The sequence below is a fragment of the Thunnus maccoyii genome, chromosome 17 (genome assembly GCF_910596095.1).
Source record: "Thunnus maccoyii chromosome 17, fThuMac1.1, whole genome shotgun sequence".
NCBI lineage: Eukaryota > Metazoa > Chordata > Actinopteri > Scombriformes > Scombridae > Thunnus > Thunnus maccoyii.
The window spans coordinates 8,223,052-8,242,685 of NC_056549.1; the positions used below are offsets into that span (position 1 = coordinate 8,223,052).

The following is a 19,634-nucleotide window of genomic DNA, read 5'->3' on the forward strand; positions in this document are numbered from 1 at the left end:
GACAATCTCTGGCAGCGAGCTGCTGGTAGCTTGACTGTGCGGAGACGGCAAGAAGCGACCGACCGGCGGGGGAGGCAGGCAAGGCAACGGAAAGGAAAGGACGAGGGGGGGGGGAATTTAGGCTGTGTGTCCCGTATTTGGAATAAGCAAGACTTAGACTACAGCTTTCCTCTTGACGTGAAACGAGCTCCTCTGTAACCTTCAGAAAAGGACCCGCAGTTTTTTTTTTTGTTTTTTTTTAACGGCTAACTGACGCGGCTGTCCGAAGCTAACCGTCGTTTTGAACTGTGAAGAAAACTAAAAGAGACGTTTTGGTTTCTGGACGAAGAATGGGATTTAAAGAACATATCTGCCAGCACTGAGTTGCGAAAACAAGGGGATATTTTTTCCAGTTGGATGAAAAATAACCACACAGTCGAAGAAGGGGGGGACCGAATTCAGTTAAGCTGTGTTAATACTGTGCGTATGACAAGTCAACTCCTGGGAGGAAAAAAAGGGAGCAATGATGGCATTTAGGAGCGGAGAGAAGTAACGTTAGCTCGCTGGCTAGCTAAACAGCTAACCTAGCAGGCTGCTAACTAAGCCTGTGTCGCCCTTTCCATTCCTGGAGCAGAGGAGGGGCGCTGGGGCTTTGTAGCATTGCAGATCTGCCTTGCATTTTTTTTTTTGGGTTGCTGCAAGAATGGAGAATCCCAAATATCTGCCACAACAACTCAGGGGGATCTGCTGAACCGCATCGACTCGATTATCTTCCATTTTTCCTTCAGAAAAGACCAGAAAAGTGCCAGCTAAAAACGTTGGGATTTCATCAAAAAAATCAACCGGCCCGGGGCAGCTAGGGTCTGTAATTGTGACTACTTCTTTTTCGTATATGCCCCGTGGGGATAGGTATTATAAAATGGGGAAGTGCTGCACGTCTTATCCACCTCCTAGATACTGGATGTCGGTAGGAAGATCATGAATAGATCGGCTGTAACGCGGAATTAGCACCGGCGTCGCCCTCAGCTCAAAGTTTTATTATTTTCGAGGCACATTCAAGGTGAGAGAACTTCTTTTTTTTTTTACAGGCCCCTCTGCGCTAACTAACAGGCCGAGGAGGTGTTTGCTCATTCCCCCCCATCCACCTCCTCTATCATCATAACTTCAGAAACCAACAAGCCGGAATAATCATGTCGGGAGAGGTGCGTTTGAAGAAGCTGGAGAAGCTGATCCTGGACGGGCCAGTCCAGTCTACTGGCCAGTGCCTGAGTGTGGAGACGCTGCTGGATGTCCTGGTCTGCCTCTACGATGAGTGCAACAACTCCCCGCTCAGAAGAGAGAAAAATGTCCTGGAGTTTTTGGACTGGGGTAAGCAAGCAGTGTCTTATTATTATTATTATTATTATTATTATTATTATTTTAATCCCCTCTTGTTTGGCATGTGCATCCAGCCTCCCTGTCTTTTTGGTAAGATGATAGGCTAATAATGTTGGTGGTGCAGTGGCCCTCCCTTCCCCATCACATTCCTTTTATAGTAGTAGTGGGGCTCAGTTGGCCTGCTCTCTTCTCACACTCCCTAAAAAACTAAAAGCAAAGCCACTTTAATCACCCGCAAATTAAAATGTTTTATATGTTGGGGAAAAGCAAAACACATGATAGGATGTTGGGGGTTTACAAAAACACACGTAAAAACAGAAGGCTCGGTACAGAAAACAGATATGTTTTAATAAAGGTGGTGCCATGTTGACAATGAGAAGGAGTAACCCAATACACAGAAGGACATTAACAGTAGTGAGGAAGAGCTTTAACAGGCCCACTCAAAGTTTTGATATGTGTCCAGGAAAGATCTCATAAAGAAGTCCTATCCTCCAGGCCACCATTTAATCTTCTGAACATGCACTCATACATGCCTTTCTGTTATTTGCCTCAACCCTTCATAGTTTTCTCAACCACTTTGCATGCAATTTTTGTTTTCCTTTTTCATGGTTGTGTAGGTGAAAAGCTTGTCGATAACCCACCTAGCTCCTAGCTCTTATCAGGTCTACAGTGTTATGGTTAAATAAAAGTAGAAGATCTGTTGCCATTTCTGCATAGAGATCACAGTTGCTTAAAGTTTTCTCCCGGGATTTAAATAGTTCATAATCAGGAAGGCAGTTTTGCTGACTATTTTGCAGTTTAGTAAATTTCCCACTCCTCTGGCTAAAGCAAGGTTAGAAAAAACACAGGAGGCAAGAGGACCACACACACACACACACACACACACACACACACACACACACACACACACACACACACACACACACACACACACAACTCAATCATTTGTGCAGAAGGACTGTGTGTGTGTATGTGTGTGACATCGGGGGTTTGGTTTGTGCATGAAGCAGGAATGTGAACAACTCACCTTTTTTATCTGGCGCAGAGGCCCAGCTAGCTGCCGGAGCATGCCTGGCTGGCCTGCTTGTCTTTTAAAGCCCTGAGAGAAGTGCTGCAGCAAGGCAGAAGCAAATCAGTGCCCTCTCAGGCAGGAACATGGACCAAAGCGTTTAAATAACACAGCAGTCAATGAAAAGCAAAATGTATAATGTAAGGAAAATGCCATTTGTGATATTTGCCGGGTTGTCTTTGTTTATTTCTGAAACGGTAAACAGGCCCATTGTTTGTGATATTTGCTGGGTTGTTTTTCTTTATTTCTGAAACAGTTTAAATTGCAGTTTTAAAGGGGTATTAGTTGGGCCCATTATGATGTTTCAGTGACAAAGACAGACAGGACAGGATGGCAGTTAAACTGGTCAAATGGTGGTAAAATTTGGCTGTGGCTGCTAAGTTAGTCTACCCCACCAGCCACCATCTGGACAACCTATTCTGAGCTAAAAATGGAGGCATGCTGCCTGGTAGAGTGCTGGAAGTGGTTAGATTTGGTGATTTTTGTCTGTGCATGAGAATAAAGAGGTACTTTCCTGTCTGTCCAAAGCTATACCCAAATGTGTTTGTTCGTTACACACGTAATGCTTCCTTCAGAGCCCTCTATTTTTGCCTTAGTGACTAGTCCCAGGCTACACTGCTGCAGAAAACCTGCCTGTGCAGCTGGCCCTGCAACAATGACGGTGTGCCCTGGCCTTTAAGGAGAGGTGCCCTCTGCTTGGGTGCCAATTGGTGACTTCATCCTGACATTTCCCTGTGTTGACACTAGAAACTCACTGACTGAGCTCGGCCAGACACAACACTCGACATACACATGTGTCCAAGCTGTTGCAGTTGGGAAGAGGTCCGATGTTGCTGCTTGTTATTGTATTTCCACAGGGAGATTTGAGAAAACTTCAAGTTTCTACAATTAATTTCAATTCATTTAATTGCGTTTACTTTGTATTCAGAATTATGTGAAGTTGGAGTTCTGTAAACCATATGAGGTGATTATCTTAATCAGGTAGCCCTGCTGATATAAGAGCCCCAAGGGACTTGTGCTTAACTCAAAAGATTTGTCACTACAAACACAAGATCGGTCTTTATCAAAATGCATGATTAATTTTTCTTGTCAAATAACTACTTGACTATGTAAACAATAGTCTCACTCATTAATTTGGCCTTTGTCATGCTCTGCTGTTTATAGCTTTATCTTATAAAACTGTACCAACTTGTGACTTAAGCAAACATGGTCATTAATTCAATGGAGGCAGTCTGCCCCTGCAATAAGTAGTTAAGGAAACCCTGTCCAAACAGATGTCCATGATGCTTCACTGGTTTCCATGCTCACACATACATCTCCTATACACAAACACTTGTAGGCGTGGTACAGTATATCACAAAATCCTCACCCTAACAAAATGAACCCCTGGTTGAGGTTACCCAGCAGGCAATAGACATCTTTGAAGAGAGATTCAACTTGCACTTTGCTACAGACCTCTCTGTCCTATAGAAATTCAATATTGAGTAATGGAAGACCCAGCAGACAGTCATTATAATCAAAGACTCCCAAAGGGTCTTGTATGAAGGCTAACGGAGGATTCACATTATGATGCAATGTCACAGTCAAGTGTTTTAGGACAAGCCGTGTATGTGCTTAATCAGCAGTCAAAAACAAACATTCAGCCATCGACCACTGACTGATTCAGTGTTTTGGGACGAGAGAAGATAAGTTGCTGTTGTGTGCTTTTAGCATCATGACAACACATGTTCACAAGATAGCAAACCACACCTTCATTGTTGTAGCCATCAACAAAATATGATATAACTGAGGTCAAGTCTTGTCTTGTCTTCCAAAGTTTTTGGAGTGTCACCACTCCCATGTTTTCTTTTTTTTTGGCAGAGCACACAGCCAGATGGTCAAAGGAAAAAGCGCACCTGTTACACATTCAACACCTTTTGTACTATTTGGACAATTATAAATGTTAGCTGAAGAAATGAGATAACGTCATTATAGTCCCGTCTTTATACTGTACCAACAGAGACAGAGAGTGCACATGACCAATTGTAGCCTATAAAAAGCAGATTGGATCAGATGGATAACGTTAACACATACTCAAAACACGGTTTAATCCTACATGCAGTAAATGGTTCAAGATGGGCCCAATGAAACCTTATATGTCTCCAACTTGTGAGTGATCTGCCTTTGTCAGCCACACAGAGGACGTGTTTCCGCAGCCATGCTTTCATAGAAAAGATGCATCGCTGTACCTTAGTCACCGGGCCTGTGCACCTTTTTTTTGTGGATACAGCAGCACAACCGTGACAAAGGTGCACCGATGTTCTCTTCCCTTCCTGAGAATTTATATGAGCCTCAGAAGAAGACAAACATTTGTATTGGGTTTGCTTTTCCCCTTGTTTGGTGACCTCATTTCAGCTGAAATAGAGACCCTTACATGACCCGCAGCCACAGGGGAAATGAACACGGGAAAGTACGCTGTATCCTGATTCCTCACATTTACCACAGCAGTTACCCTGTATAACAATTTCACTAGCTCAGGCCTGTGCTTATATTTGTTCTTTTACAACCAGGCTAGTCAGCTTCAGTGTAAACCAGCCAGCTTATGTCAGCATCTTCCCCATCTGTAATTTTTACCAGGTGTTAAGTGAATTTAAATGTTTCAGTATTGTTGATTACAGCAAATATCAAAAGTTAAGTGTCATCATACCACTATACACATGAGATTATGAAGGCCTAGATGAAATATCTGCAGAGTTAACATAAAGGGTGAGCGTCATTCCTCAAAGACTATGACTTTCTAAGTAGATGAACTACACCTACTCCCTTTTCACAGAACAAGCAATTTTCAGTCAGGAGCTGAATGATGAATGTGTGAGTGTGATTCTTTTAGTCTCACATTGATCCATGGCTCCTGTGGCCTAGTGTTGGTGTTTCAGTATTAGCACTATCCATGAAGTTGTGGTCTTTTTGAAGTGATTACAACTTTGGTGTAAACTTAATCTTTTATCAAGTGGTTTAAGTGTTATCTTTAGGTTTCTAAACAGGACACAACACTTGCATTCGTTTCTCATAGATATCCTGTTTTCCTACAACCTCCCATCATTTCCTGCTTTTTGTTTTGTCCTGATCCCCTTCCCTGTTTTGGGAAACGGATCGGTGGCAGCTGAATGAAAACGGGCAGCCATGCCAGCCCACAGTTGGCAAACATGGGGGAGGCTGCCTGACCTTTTCTCAATCCAGACGCAGTGTTAGCCCGCAGTGGCCAGCTGTTCAGCTGCAGCTGATGTGTGCTCCACCCTGCAAGGCTTTCATTGGCAGCATGCCTCACACACTACTCGCACTGTAGAGGCACACATAATCATACACACACACACTTATTATTGTGGTTTTGCCTAACTAGGCTATCTCACAGTGCACAGGCTGGAAGTCCCTCCCTGTTATTCCCGCTATAGGAGCTGCCACTATGCCTTTTGAGAATCTGAATTGTGTTGGTTCCAAAGAAACATTTTTGTGTCACATGGTTTAAAATTCTGCTCAGAGGTCATTCCCTCTGCCAAGAGCAAACAGCCCTGTACACAGGGCTATGACTTCCAAGTAGGGTGACCAGATGAGAATGGGTGACATTCGGGACAGGGGAGTCATGTGGCCACGGTGGGCGTGGCCTCCTGTACATTACTTACAGGAGCGAATTCACAAAAATATTGTGCTGCTTTTGCGGCTGCTAAATCTGCACAAATGAGACAAAAAGAATTCACAAAGCACCTGCAAAGAGTGACATGCACCCCAAACTTTGTGGCCATGCAAATAGCGTCTTGAATTCGCCCCTCAGTGTCAATGAACAGTAATTCATGTGAAAGTCAAAACCCAATGCTAAAATTTGTTATTTTTTTCATGAAGTCAACTGTCTGTCATTAGAAAAAAGAAACGCTATGACTGTATTGTATGTAACAGTTCAAATCATTTCCTGTTACATGACATTCCTTTTATTTTACTCATTCATCAATGTGGTGCCTATCACATCTGTCTGCGTGACGTGCATATCCTCCTCCGTGGCTGCCTGCAGCTACACTAACTATTCAAAACTCGGGTTTAATCTAATTTTCGGGACAAACAGGACAGGATTCAGGATTTGGGACATCTGTCCGTAATTCAGGACTGTCCTGAATATTTTGGGACATGTCGTCACCCTACTTCAAACCTCTGCCATCATATTTTTAGCGCATATTACTCTTGCAGTAACAAACATGCCTTTAGACCAGTTTAAGCTAAGTGAGTGCAGCTGCAGCAACATCAATGATCTTGAACAATTTGATAAGCCCATAATGCCTTGTTCAGGTAGAGGCAGACCAGGCAGGAAATGTCCTCTGGTGCTTGTGCTTCTTGCAGCCTACGGCGGATTATAAAGTGGAGAGTTGATTGTAAAGCAGTGTCTTATTGTGTTCGGGTCAAGATCAGGAGTAGGTGTTCTTATGTTGCATTAAAATCAATTTTGAAGGGAAGTTACTGAAATGTTGTTCAGATGGACAGTCATCAAATAATTTGGATGTCACATTTTGCAAAGAAACTCAACTTTGAGTGTCGAGAAAAAAAATGTGTGATCATCACTATAGTCTGTATCAGTAATCTGTATCGTTATTCTCAGACCTGAAAATCCTGTATGGGACTGGCTCCTATCAGGACATCCTTGTTGCCTCTTTGGTTGTTGTGCTGTTTCCTGTCTGACTGTCTGGTTGTTACAGAGACGGGCACAGAGAACAGGAAGGAACCACAAGGACTCAGTGAGGTAGTCCGGACCAAACGGGTACATGATGTCATACAAGGAAATGGGACAGCTGTATCGCATTGTGTCATTGTGTACTCTGTGGCTCGCTTTTATCCAACATTTCGGTGTTGTTGGGAAGCTGCAAGGTCGCCTGCATGTTTATTTCCTTGCTGGTGGATTTCCCTTTTCACACCAGCTCACATACAGCATGTCTGTTTGCTCACATAAACACTGAGAAGCTCTTTGAGTCTGTAGTTACTTTCTCCATCTCCCAATCACTCACACAGTTTTTTTTTTTCCCATTGTCTGTGAGTACACTCAGGACAATCAGACACAGTCCATCCTCTCTTCTCCTGGTGTCCGCTACCTCACACCACAGAGCTTAGTGTCCCAAAGGGAGCAGTCCAGCAGCCACTCACACTTTATTATGTGCTTTTTGCCCTCCACAGTTCATTTGCTATTATTTTAAATTAACCACAAAAAGAGAAAAGAATATAAATATAAATCCTCTATTTATAGAAGATCATTTAAAGTGCCTGAAACAACTTTTTGTATTATTTTAAACTGACAATGTAATGATGGAAATTCCAGCCTGAGCAAAAGGTTGGGACTGATGTCATTGTTTATCAGCAACAAAAATACAATACAAATACAATTCATGATTTTAAAAAAACTTGGACCATCTATATGATTTGAACACTACTTTTAAACAGCATTTAACAGAATTCAGTTAACAGCAGTTAAAGGCGCCATGTGGGGTTTTCCTGTAAACAAACAAAGTCATGTTGACATTCAGTGTTTATCACCAAAAACATATTGTATATCCTTGAGGCCTAACAAACGTGTTCAACAGATGTCCTTATAAGACATTTGATTATGTTAAACGGTTTTGAATAGTGCTCTGTTTACATCCTTCTTCGCTTGCCAGCAGTTTTCTTCTTCACTGCTTTTGCACATCGCTCTGCGTCTTTGTGCTTGATCGCCACCAACTGGCAACAGGAATGCGTATCGCGTCACCCACATGCTCGGGCTCGTACATGTGCAGTCTTTTGTGTGTGCACCATACAAACAAAATGGCTTCCTAAAACATGGCTCCATAGCGCTACTAGTGGCCAAAAAATCCACAGTGTACCGTTAAACTATTTGTCAAACCAGAGGTTAAGATTTTTGAAGAAGAAACATTTTCTTGCATTTGATAAAGTCGTATTGTGAACTACTGGGTATCCAGTCCGCAAATTACTATCATTTTCTCAATATAGGTCTGCTACCTACTGAAAATTACCATAATTTAATGTAATTTGACGCTGTCAGTCATTTCATGTGAGGTTATTATTTTTTTCTCCTCATGGTGGATCCATAACTTGCTGCAAAGATTTGAAAAATAACTAAGATTAGTCCGCTCTCAGCCTAATGACGACGATCCAACAATGCTGACTTTTCTTTACAACATACAAGTTCTAATGGGGTCTGATGAAGTGTCTTTAAGCTGAAGATGACCTACACATTTACCAGGCTAACATGTGAAATTGTGCATGGCATTTTCAGCATCTGGATATATCACAGATGGCCTTTTAAAAACACTCAGTCAATCTGTCTGGGTGCTTTGTAGGCAGAGAAATGCCTGCTGCTAATTGTGATGTGTCATCAGAAAGTGGCAAGGAAGGGGTCAGCTTCCTCTCTCCTGTCTCCCAGAGGACACACTGTAGCACAGGTCATTAGCCAGCCTCGCAGGACCCTCAGGATCTGACTACAAATGGTCCCCCCCCCCTTCCCTTTTCCTTTTTTCTTCACCTTCCCTTCTTCTCATCCTCCCATCTCTTTCTTTTTTTTTATTCTTCTCCTCTTTCTCTCCTTTATTCTTCCCCTGCTGTGCCTGTGAGCTTGGTTTGGCTGACCTCTCTGCTCAGCTGTCTGTCCATCACTTCAGCCAATGTTTATAGATCAGATGAAAATGAACCTGCTCCGTTGGCTGGTTTTGTCTCATTATAATAGTTCCTTTTCATACTGCACCTTTAACAAAAAAAAAAAAAAAAAAAGTCCTCCTGTTGGATGGAGGTAGTTTAGCATGAAGCACACACCACATACTTGCAAAACCACAGATTGTGTCATAATTTCTGGCCTGTTAGGCATTAGCATGACTTATTTAGTACACTATTATCTGCACTCATAATAATATAACCTTTTAATGCTTTTACTGATCTCAAGCGCCTTGACATTAGCATGCATGATGAGTTTAGGCTTTAGTGCTGCATCTAACGCCTTTAATCATTTGTGAGTGTATCATTCTGTACATACTGAAGGAAAAATGTTGGTCTGCTCTCCCTGTAATGACTCTTCAGCTCAGAGGAGCAATTAGCAAGTCTTCCTTTTAGTCTGCCAGCTAAGTCTACACCAGAGACACACACACACACACACACACACACACACACACACACACACACACACGAATGCCACAGACAGAACAACATTGTTTTCTCAAAAGATTTTTTTTTTATGTCGTCAACGGTTGAATTTGGGAAAGCTGCTCGCCCCCTCCACCCGTTCAGACGAAATGGTCCCATGGCCAGCTGGCGAAGGCTCTCGCTCGCATAGTTTTGTCTCTTCCCATACTCACTGAACGGGGAGTGTGAGCCAGTAAAGGGAAGTGCATCCATGCTGGTCTTACTGAGCAAGATGTAAGCAAAAGCCAAATCAAAATGAAGTGGAAAAATGCACAACGCACATTATTGTCTGTTTCTTCATTCAAAAACAGCATAGAATTCATAGTAATTAAAACAAAAAAAAGGAATAGTCCACTGAATATCCATCTTAAAGGTGCTATATGTAAGAATCAGAAATTCTTTCTCATTAATGACACCGGTGGCCGGTGGTGAACTGCAGTCAGCCTCCTGTTGCTTGCGAGCGAGCACCTAAAACCACAATATCACAATATATTTCACATGCTTTGCAGTAATGTTAGCTTACCTGTCCAATAAGAAGAAAGCCAGTTCGGTTGCTGGTCATTTGTTGACGTTAGCTAGTGTTGCAGGAGCTGAAGCCGATGTTGCAGCGCTGAGTCCGTGAATGTGTGTGTGGAGGACTGGACAGAGTGGAAGGACAGAGCTGTTGCTCACCGAGAGACAGCTGCTGGGCACCGGTGAGCTCTGGAGGAGAGAGCCGGGGACAGAGCCAGAGCTGATGTTGCAGCGCTGAGTCCATGAGAGTGTGTGTCGAGGAGTGGACGGAGCTCCTACTCGCCTACAGACAGCTGCTTAGCTCCGGAAGAGAGAGTCGAGGGAAGAGCCGGAGCCGATGTTACAGCGCTGAGTCCGTGAGAGAGTGTGTGTGTGGAGGACCGGACAGAGCAGCTGCTTGCCGACAGACAGCTGCAGAGCCGGAGATTCTGGAGGAATAACACCCGGACAGACGTGCTTCACTAGATAAAACTTTTGTTTTTTGGGCTTAGCTGGACTTTGTGTTGGACTCTGTGTTGTGGTGGGTGCCGGTCGTTTGTTGACGTTAGCGGACTCCATTTCTAAGCTAACGTTAGCTAGTGTTGGCGCTGTAGCGGGAGAGAGGCAAGGCACTCAGGAGCGCGCATAAATGTCACATCCTTTGGATTTTTGCGGAAAAACAGGCCGGAGTCCTTCGCATAGAAATCAGTCCAAAGGCTGTAATAGGCAACTGAGAAAGTCGGGGAAGGTCTTAATTTTAAAGTTATGTTATAATCCGTTCATTCATTGGCAATAAAAAAATGATTAATACATGTAAATTGCCTCATAATTCATACATATAGCACCTTTTAAATACTGACTCTGTTGGCTCTGTAACTTGCACTTTTTCTGTTCAGTATTATTTTTTGAGTTGTAAAGAACCTCTAAATGATGAAACTTTATGGTGCTTAAGTTCAGTGCCAGTTGTGTATTTCATGTTGTATGTATTGTGATACACTTAAGCTGGAAAAAAGCTTAATAAAATGCAAAACAGTCCAAGTTTGGAGAAAACTTCATTTAACTACTGTTAAATCTAGGGATTAGAATCTAAGACTGCTTGGGCAGTAGCCATAGACACAATTTGGCTTCCAAAGAATTTCTACCAGATCCCATTTAAACCATGTATACACACTATTTATAATATTTGTGTAGTATTTCCACAAACAATTGATTTTTCATTAGTTAATTCCAATCCCTCAATATGGGAGACAGATTTGTATAAGTGGCAAATAACTTTAAATTTAAAACACAATTTAAGCTCAGAGTTTTTACTCATATAAATCTGTCAGCATGGGAGTGTGCCTGCTGGCTGGACCTCTACTGTCTCCGACCCCAGGATAAAACCTATTAGCTGCTCTTAAAACCAGATCCCTCAGGAGCCTTGTCAGGGCACAGGTTCATAAATAACGTGGAAGAAAACTGCAGCATGTGATCTTCTCCGGCCTTTGGTTCCTCCTGTTCCCTCTTTCCTCTATCACAGGATGTTTCTCTGACAGGCAGTTTGGCACGAAATCCCAGCTGCGGTAGCACGGGAAGATGCCAAGGAATCCAGTCGACCTCTGCTTGTCTCTGCTTGAGACAGTGGTGGGTAGAATAAACAAAAACGATACTCAAGTAAAAGTATTGTTACATTATAATTATATAGACTCAAGTAGAAATAAAAGCACTATTACGCCGAAGATGAGACAGCTGATCTGCAGCGTAATACAGTGCGATACAATCTAATTATCAATACAATCACTGTCGGGCGTGTGAGCTCAGCTGAGTATAAAAATTGTTTATAGCTGAATGTGTCCGTAAAAGTAGCAAGAAGTGTGTAGCCCAGTGTAAGGGAGTAGAAGTGCATATATTTCATCGCAAACGTACTCAAGTAAGAGTAAAGTATGTATTCTGCAAAAAAACTACTCTTAGAAGTATAATTTATCAAAAAAAATGTACTCAAGTACATCTAACGGAGTAAATATAATGCATTACTACCCACCACTGACTTTAGGGTTGTACTTGCTGGGCATGTTAGCTGCAAAATGATGTTTTTCATCTAATTTAGTCATGGTATAGAGGTTTTTAGACTTTTGGTTATTGTTGTTATTTGGAATCCGTTCCTACTTCTCATTTTTTTTCTGCTGGTTCTGTTGTGTCTGAGTGTAGCTTCTCGTTAGCGTTAGCACAGGACATGATAGCATTCATTTTAGATGCTCATTCCAGCCAGTTTGTTATCTTAGTTCAGAGCTTCTGTTATGTTTTATTGATATGGATATTGTTCATCTCTACCTCTGTGGGCTCTGACTCTCTTTCACTAAGATGTATCATTAATGCTCTCTTGTTAGATTTTGCATCATAACACAGCATGACCTTTACTGCATCGATTCTAGTTGCCTCCGAAATGTGAAAATCTGGCATCATTTTGTTGCGATGCTGGTTTTTTTTAATGGATAACCACAGCTTATGGTTTACATGCAGAAGTCTGAAAAAGCCAAGCAGAGCTCCAAACCTTTGAATGTGGCTGCCTTATGTCCCTCTGCATGTGCCGTAGCCCGCACATCCCCTTTTCTGCTTTGAGCAGAGGGCTCAGCTGTGTGTGTGTGTGTGTGTATGTGTGTGTATGTGTATGTGTGTGTGAAAAGCGCTGACTCAGGCCGCAGCCCCTCATAGCCGGGCTGCTTGTGGAATTTGGAGCTGAGGTGCAATGTTAGGGAGAACAGCAGCTGTTTAGATGAGGCCAGGTCTCCCTCTTTGTCCACAAGCGCCCCATTCACTCTCCCTGTTTGTCTGTCTGTCTGTCTGTCAGTTCTGTTATCTCTTGCTTTCACTGTTTAGGTCAGTGTCACTCACTTCATTCATTCAGTGTTCATTACTCTTATACACTGTAATGCTGCACACCACTTACTGCTCATTTGGCTCTCTTTGTCTTGATATCAGCCCTCTCTTTTCCCCTCCTGTATTCAGTTTCTTTCCCTCCTTTATTTCCCCTGTTTGCTGTCTCCTCCTGTCCTCCCCCTCCCCTTCCTGCCTCTCGTAGCTCCTCTACCCCCTCCCTCGCTCCTTCCCAGACTGCCGTATCCCAACTTTGCCTAGTGACAGAGAGGGGTGGGCTGGTGTGCGAGTGTGTGTCTCATTGTGCAGGGAATGTACCAGTAATATAGTGCATTGTGCCGCGTTTGTGTGTGGGTGTACATACTTGTCCTTTTTTGGGGAGGGGGGGGGGGGGTTTGCATACGTATACTTTGCATTAGCCTGTGCAAAAGAGCCACACGTGCCAAGGCTGAGTCTATCATGCAGCACAGACAGTCCAGCCAGTAGCGTCCTGACAGCACAGAGCTAAGCTGCATCCTTGACAAAGCTCCTCTGATGCATCCACATACACACACGCTTTGATCCTCTATCTCATGCTGGCATACTTGTAACAGGAACTTCATGCCAAATGAAAAAGACAGGTATTGGTCCCTTTGAATTTGTTCAGGCTAAATAAAGACCGCACGCTCCAGTGGCTAAATTATCCGCTAAGCAAGACCATTCCAACTGTGCTGCAGCAGCCAGAGATGACACAAGCAGACTCATGTTGAATCCCGGAATGGCAGAAAAATTCGCCCCCATGACACATCAGTAGCGATGTGCCCATGCAGTTTTTTAAAGCAATTTCACAACTAAAATCAGCTGATATTGATATGTATTTTTGTAAGAATCAAAAGAGGTTAAGCTAATCGAACACACCTGTTTTTTAAAATAATTCTTTTTTTCTTTTTTTTTTTTTAGCATGTTGCTATTTTGAGAGTTGTGTTAACTGATGTACGGCTTAAATTAAAGTCCCCAAAAATGTCCACATTCAGCAGATGTCAGCACTAATAATGATAGCAACATTGACCCCATTTACTCTTGGACAGAGGGAGACACTTAATGCATCTTAGGCAGATCAGACAGCTGTCGAAGCATTCAAGACAGATTGCAGTCCGGCTCAGATGTGTTGTAGCCAGATGTTGAAAAGTATAAATGATTCCGGCTCACCAAGACGCATATGTTAGTGTCCCAAGTGTAACTACGTCAGTAAGCACTCCGGAAACAACCACTCACAAAGTCGTCCCCTGACAGAATGGTAGCTGAAGTCGCACTGAAATTAATTGTTCTCTTTGTCATTTTGGACAGAGAGAAAAGGGACTCCAGTGATTTCAGCGCATACTATCAGAGCTGAGAGCTCAGAGCTGTTCTAGCATTTATCTGATCTTTCATCAGTTCAACCACTTAAATGATATGTGTTGATGAGAGAACATTAATCTGTACTGGTGAAGGAACAGAGTTGGCGAGAGCCCATGAAGACGATTAACCTTTTGTTTCACTCGTAGTCCATCCATGGAAGTCTTCTATGCGTTTGTGTTAGTTGTTGTATTGTATATAATTGTAACTAAACTGCTAGAGTGCACATAATTTTTTTTCTTCTGGTGTTTTTGGCATTCATTTAACAGCGTCAGGTGCTGGTTTGCGTGTAGCCCAGTAAAAGCAAGATGGATTGCGATGAGATTTGTGAACTGTGATGTGGTGACGTGTAAGCGTATTCACTCACATCTGGGTTTTATCTAGATACGAGACACCTGAAATGTCAAGTGTAAATTGCACATTCGCTAAATGTCAAATACCAACTGTATGCTGACATATTGTTTCATCTCTGCTAATCAGATACTCCCGAGCAAACCTCTTCACCCCGCACTGCTCCAGTCAGCTGGAGAATGCGCTTGTTCAGAACTTGTCCAAGACATAAATTTGCGTAATTGTGCACAAAACAAATGATGACTGGATTTAAGAAAAAGCATATGTGCTTAGTCAAATGTCTCTCTGGACAAATAAGCATTCAAACTTGTATTTTATGGCATTTCCGCTCAATCTTCCTGATTAGATAATGACAGAGGAGATGTGAGAAATTAGGCAGAGAAGATGAGACAGAGGGAGATGAGGACACATTGAAACAGTTAGATGAGCCCACAGTGTTGGCTTTGATTTGCTGAAGAAGAGGAAGATTGGAAGTCAGTTTGTCTATCCGTCGTACTTATTGTTCCTCTGCCTTTGTGCTGCTCGCTGTAGCTGACACTGATGGAGCGCTGACCTTGGCTTGTGGTGCTGCTGCGAATTTGACGGTGACCTGATCTATTTTTAGGCCCGTCTATATATCCACACCGCTGTATGCGTGCGTGTTTCTTGCACTCACTGTTCTGACCTCCCTGTCTTTATAGTGCAGACGCATGACTCAAATCATGTTAGATGGGTGAGCACTATGTCAGCACCGCTCATCCATCTTCCACCTGAATGGCGGTCATTCACTCCGGTGGGTCTCACATGCAACTGATCTGATCAGTCTCTCAGTCTTCCTGCTCAGGCCTGAATAACCGTGTTGTCTGGATAAATTCTTAGTGATAACACGAAGCCCCTGCGTAGCGCCTGACAATCTGTTTACACATTCACACGTGAGCATGTTTCCTCCTCTGAGTTGTTTCATTCAGATAGTAATGTAGCGCCTTTGCGGTATCGGTTTTGAAAGGGGGGTTTTGTGGTAAGAGCAAGAGTGAGTTTGTGACTGCTTATGCGCACCACTGAAAGACTGAGTTTGTGTGCAGCTATAAGTGGCTGTTTTGAAACTCGCTCAGTATGTTTCATCTGTGGTTTGACGAACCCCCACACCCCCACTATTCTCCTAGCGGGAGCCTATCATTCATGCTTGGCTGTCGCTCCCGTCTCTCTGCCTCCTTAGACGTCTCTGGTGGGGGGAAATCCTGTGGTCGCCTCGATTGTCATCTCAATTGTCTTCCACTGAGTCGTCTCTGTTGTTCATCTCTATATATAGAGAGCTGCCTCGCATTGTTTCCTCTCTCTGCTGAAGGTCATGATGCAGACATAACAGTTTGACACGGAGCTGATGAATAAATTTCATTACCTCCAATCCATTTTTTTTTCTCCTTTAGGCATTTCAAACAAAACCAATCAGTGCCGTAGTTACTCGATTTATTTTTCTATCTCCCTCTTCATTGATTTTTCATATATTATAGTAGTAAATGGGTAGGGGGGGGTTATTGGGAATAAGTTTAGCATGGTTTAATCTCTTGTAGAAAATTAAATTTAACTTATGCTCTGTAATGAAGAAATGTGTCATTTATATCACAGCTTTCTGGTATCTACTGTCACAATTCTTATTAAGCATAGCATAGCATAGCAAGCACCCTTTGTTAAAACTCTAATGCTGAAAACACACCGCTGCCGTGGCACGTCATATGACGCCTGTCAAGTGCCGCCCATCGCCCTTAGTACCAGTTGGAAGTGTGGCTCTGCAGCACGTCAACAGGAAGACATAGTAGTTACCTGGATGTAACTCAATTTTTATGAGTACAGCGTGGGACAATGAAATGCCATGGGTCAGTTGCCTATTGTGTTATGTTTTGAAAGCTGGAGCTCAACCAGCAATTAATTCATTTTTGCCCCTTAGATAGAGGCACAAGTGAAATAGTTAAAACTACAGTGAAAAGCAAGGGGCGGCGAAGCTGAAAATAGGACAGTGGCGTGACGACGGGGCGGCGTGACGACGAGTGCTGGCGTGCACGTAGCCACTGCCGTGTGGGAGTTGTATATAGAAAATGTTTGACATTTGCCGTTCGGCTGCAGTGTATTTTGGCCTTTACTCCCCTTCTTCCTTACCGATAGCCCCAATATATTTTATTAACAAACTGTAAAATTGCTTCATACTTCACTATCTGTAATGTAGAACTTGGGGTTAAATATGATTAAGTTTCTATGCAGCTGTCTGTCCAAAACACTTAATTTACTGATATAAGTTAATAATGACTTTCCATATGCTCTAGATGGTTTAGCCCCTGTAGCGAGATACTTAGCCTTAATTGCGTCCCATCTGTTTTCAAAATGCTACTCCGATAAGGAAATCCTCTAAATGAGGTATTTCCATTTATTAGTATTATAATGATATTCACAATGTTAGAAAATGGCTTAACTGGTGCACTTATTAGCCTGAGTGTGTATCGGCCACTACACAAAAGAAAGTGCAGTTATCAATGCAATGAGGTTTTTAAGTGTGAAGTTTGCAGGTATTATCATTGGAGTAAGAAAGTTGCTGTGGCACTTCTACTGTCACTAAAGGTGAACATTCAATATAGAATATTTAGCATTGTTTTTGTGCTGCATGGTGCTAGTTAGCCCTAGAATTACATCCATTCATTCTGGCTCCAGCTCCTATGTAGTGGATGTCCCAGTCATAAAGGGTTTTTTTCTAATGTAACCAGTAACCTCACAAGCTAATCAGTCAGTCAATAATGTGCTCCTTGGCCCTGAAGTAACACTTGGTTACTACTGAAGGTTGTAAGCTAGTTAGCTGGACATGCTAACCTTTGCAGTTTATGTAAAACACAGTTTAATCCATTCCCTACACTTTTTGTCCTGTGTTTTTGGTTTTACACAGACCCATTGCACACTGCTTCAACATATAGAGAAATGAAAAGCTTGGCAGGCCTGCCATGCTAGTTGCAGTTGCCAAGCTGTGATTGGACAATCACTGATTCGGGGAGGGGGTTAGCGAATGCAGTTTGCCAAAAATGCAAATCCTCACCATCCAACCAGTCCTGGATGGAGCTGCCATTTCATTGTTAATCATTTCAGATCTATCATGGCTTTGCATGAGACTGTGAAGTGCTCAGTCATTATGGTTTCAGTTAAGCAGTTTTTTTATTACATTTTTTCTGCCCTAGAAGTTCACTCCTTGCATCTTTATTATATTAGCAGTCAGGTCTGGATGGCCCACCTTGAATGAAGCGCACAGTTAAGCTGAAGGTGTTAAAATTTTTTAAAAAGTAGCCCCCTCATTCATTTGAACTTTCGCCGAACTGCAACAACACATCATCTCTCTGAATATTATAAACAGTTGTATAGTGTTTTTATGTCTGATAAGCCATCAAAATCTCAAATCTCTCACTCAAACTGGACTTCCTAGATTTCCTGTCTCCATGTTCCTGAAGCAACACACTCCTACAAACGTAGCCCGTCACATTGTTTTGTTGTTTTCTGAACACTTGGTTATACTTCTTTCCTGCTTACTGTTTCGTCCATGAATAAATAAGTCACATCAGAGGTTGTGGAGGTGTTATCGTTTAAAAGCCGAAGCCACAGGTGTAGAGGCTGAGCATGTTTGGTGATAGTATAGTGCTTGGTGCTACTCTGTAGGAAGTTTATGCACACCACTGTGGAAGAGGACAAATCGCAGCCGGCAGTTTATCAGCCTGTCGAGAGAGTCTGTGTCTGCGATCACCTGGATGTCTCATGTCCTCGTCAAAACAAGGGCTCGTTCCACTGTAGCCTCCCACGCTGACTCAATCTGCTTATCAGTGAGGTCATTAGTCTCGTAACTGTTATCTAGGTGTCTGCCTGCTACTGCATGGCCGCTGTTTGTTCTCACAGCTTACAGCATGGGGCCTGAGCTAATGGATAAGTCCTAAATGGATAAGCCTTTAGTTTTCCCTGCCTGTTTAACTCTTGGATGGATGCTTTAATTGACTGGCCAGTTAATTGAATGTAGTGAAAATGTGTCAATGTAGTTCTCTGTCCTTGTACATGATTTGTAAATGGATATCAATAGTCTTGTTTGTTCTGAAAGATGTTTTTGTGCTTTTAGATTATTAGGGCATTTAACTACCAATACTTGTATAGGTTAAGTGCTAATCTATATGTATATAGATCTCTATGATAACAGTATGGAGAAGTCTCAGTCCCTGCCCCAATCTGATCTCTGGCTGTCTATCATCTTTGTATTCTCCCTTCGAATGTACCTTCCTCCAGCTCTGAACAGGCGGCGTGTCCTAACACGCCCAGCTGTTGCGAGATGCATATTTTCAAGATACTTTTGGTTACAAGTCCCAGCACTGACACCTTTCTTCTAGAGGTTATAATTAGTAGCCAAGCTAGTCTTTTGCAGCAACGGGGACTGGTTGTGGCCTAGAAAGTGTCTGTTGTGCATGGCTGCAGCAGAGGGGGGAAGTGTGTATATATAGCGTAGCACTTCAGTCCCCTCCATTTATTTTGGGAGCAGAAAGTGGTAATTTAGTGGTTTTCTCCAGATTTCAGTGTCAGTTGACTTTACAGCCTACCCATTATTCTTTTGTAACAGGAGAGGCCACCACCTGCAATGGAAAAGTGAACTTTGGTAGCAGTGTTGTGGTATTAGCCAGGAGTCAAACATATATTCTCTCTAGGCTTTACATAGATGCCAATGAATTGTTAAGATGATCAGTTTTTCTATCTTTTCCTGTATTTTTGGTTGTTCTGATCTCATCCATGTGCGTGGACCGACAAATAGGAGGAGCTTGGATTAGATAATGACTAGGCGTGTAATGGTATGTGTATTCATCCCAAACCGTTTGGTACATGATGTTCGGTTCAGTACGCAACTTTCCTCAGTTCGTTATGCTTCGTGACCCAAACAATTACCGTCAAAATAGTTTAATTACCCACTTACTCT

General features: G+C 42.7%; 1 protein-coding gene across 6 annotated transcripts in view; it reads left to right on the forward strand.

The window, feature by feature from the left end:
* Positions 1–19,634, forward strand: part of cdc42bpab (CDC42 binding protein kinase alpha (DMPK-like) b) — an 80,170-nt gene continuing 60,536 nt past the window's right edge. For 2 of the 6 annotated variants that reach the window (XM_042390889.1, XM_042390890.1), the window contains exon 1: positions 1–1,347. In XM_042390889.1, coding sequence (XP_042246823.1) covers positions 1,170–1,347 — 178 coding nt within the window. In that variant the 5' untranslated portion in view covers positions 1–1,169. The remainder of the gene's footprint in view (positions 1,348–19,634) is intronic. The other 4 variants (XM_042390892.1, XM_042390893.1, XM_042390887.1 and 1 more) reach the window with 3 other exon arrangements.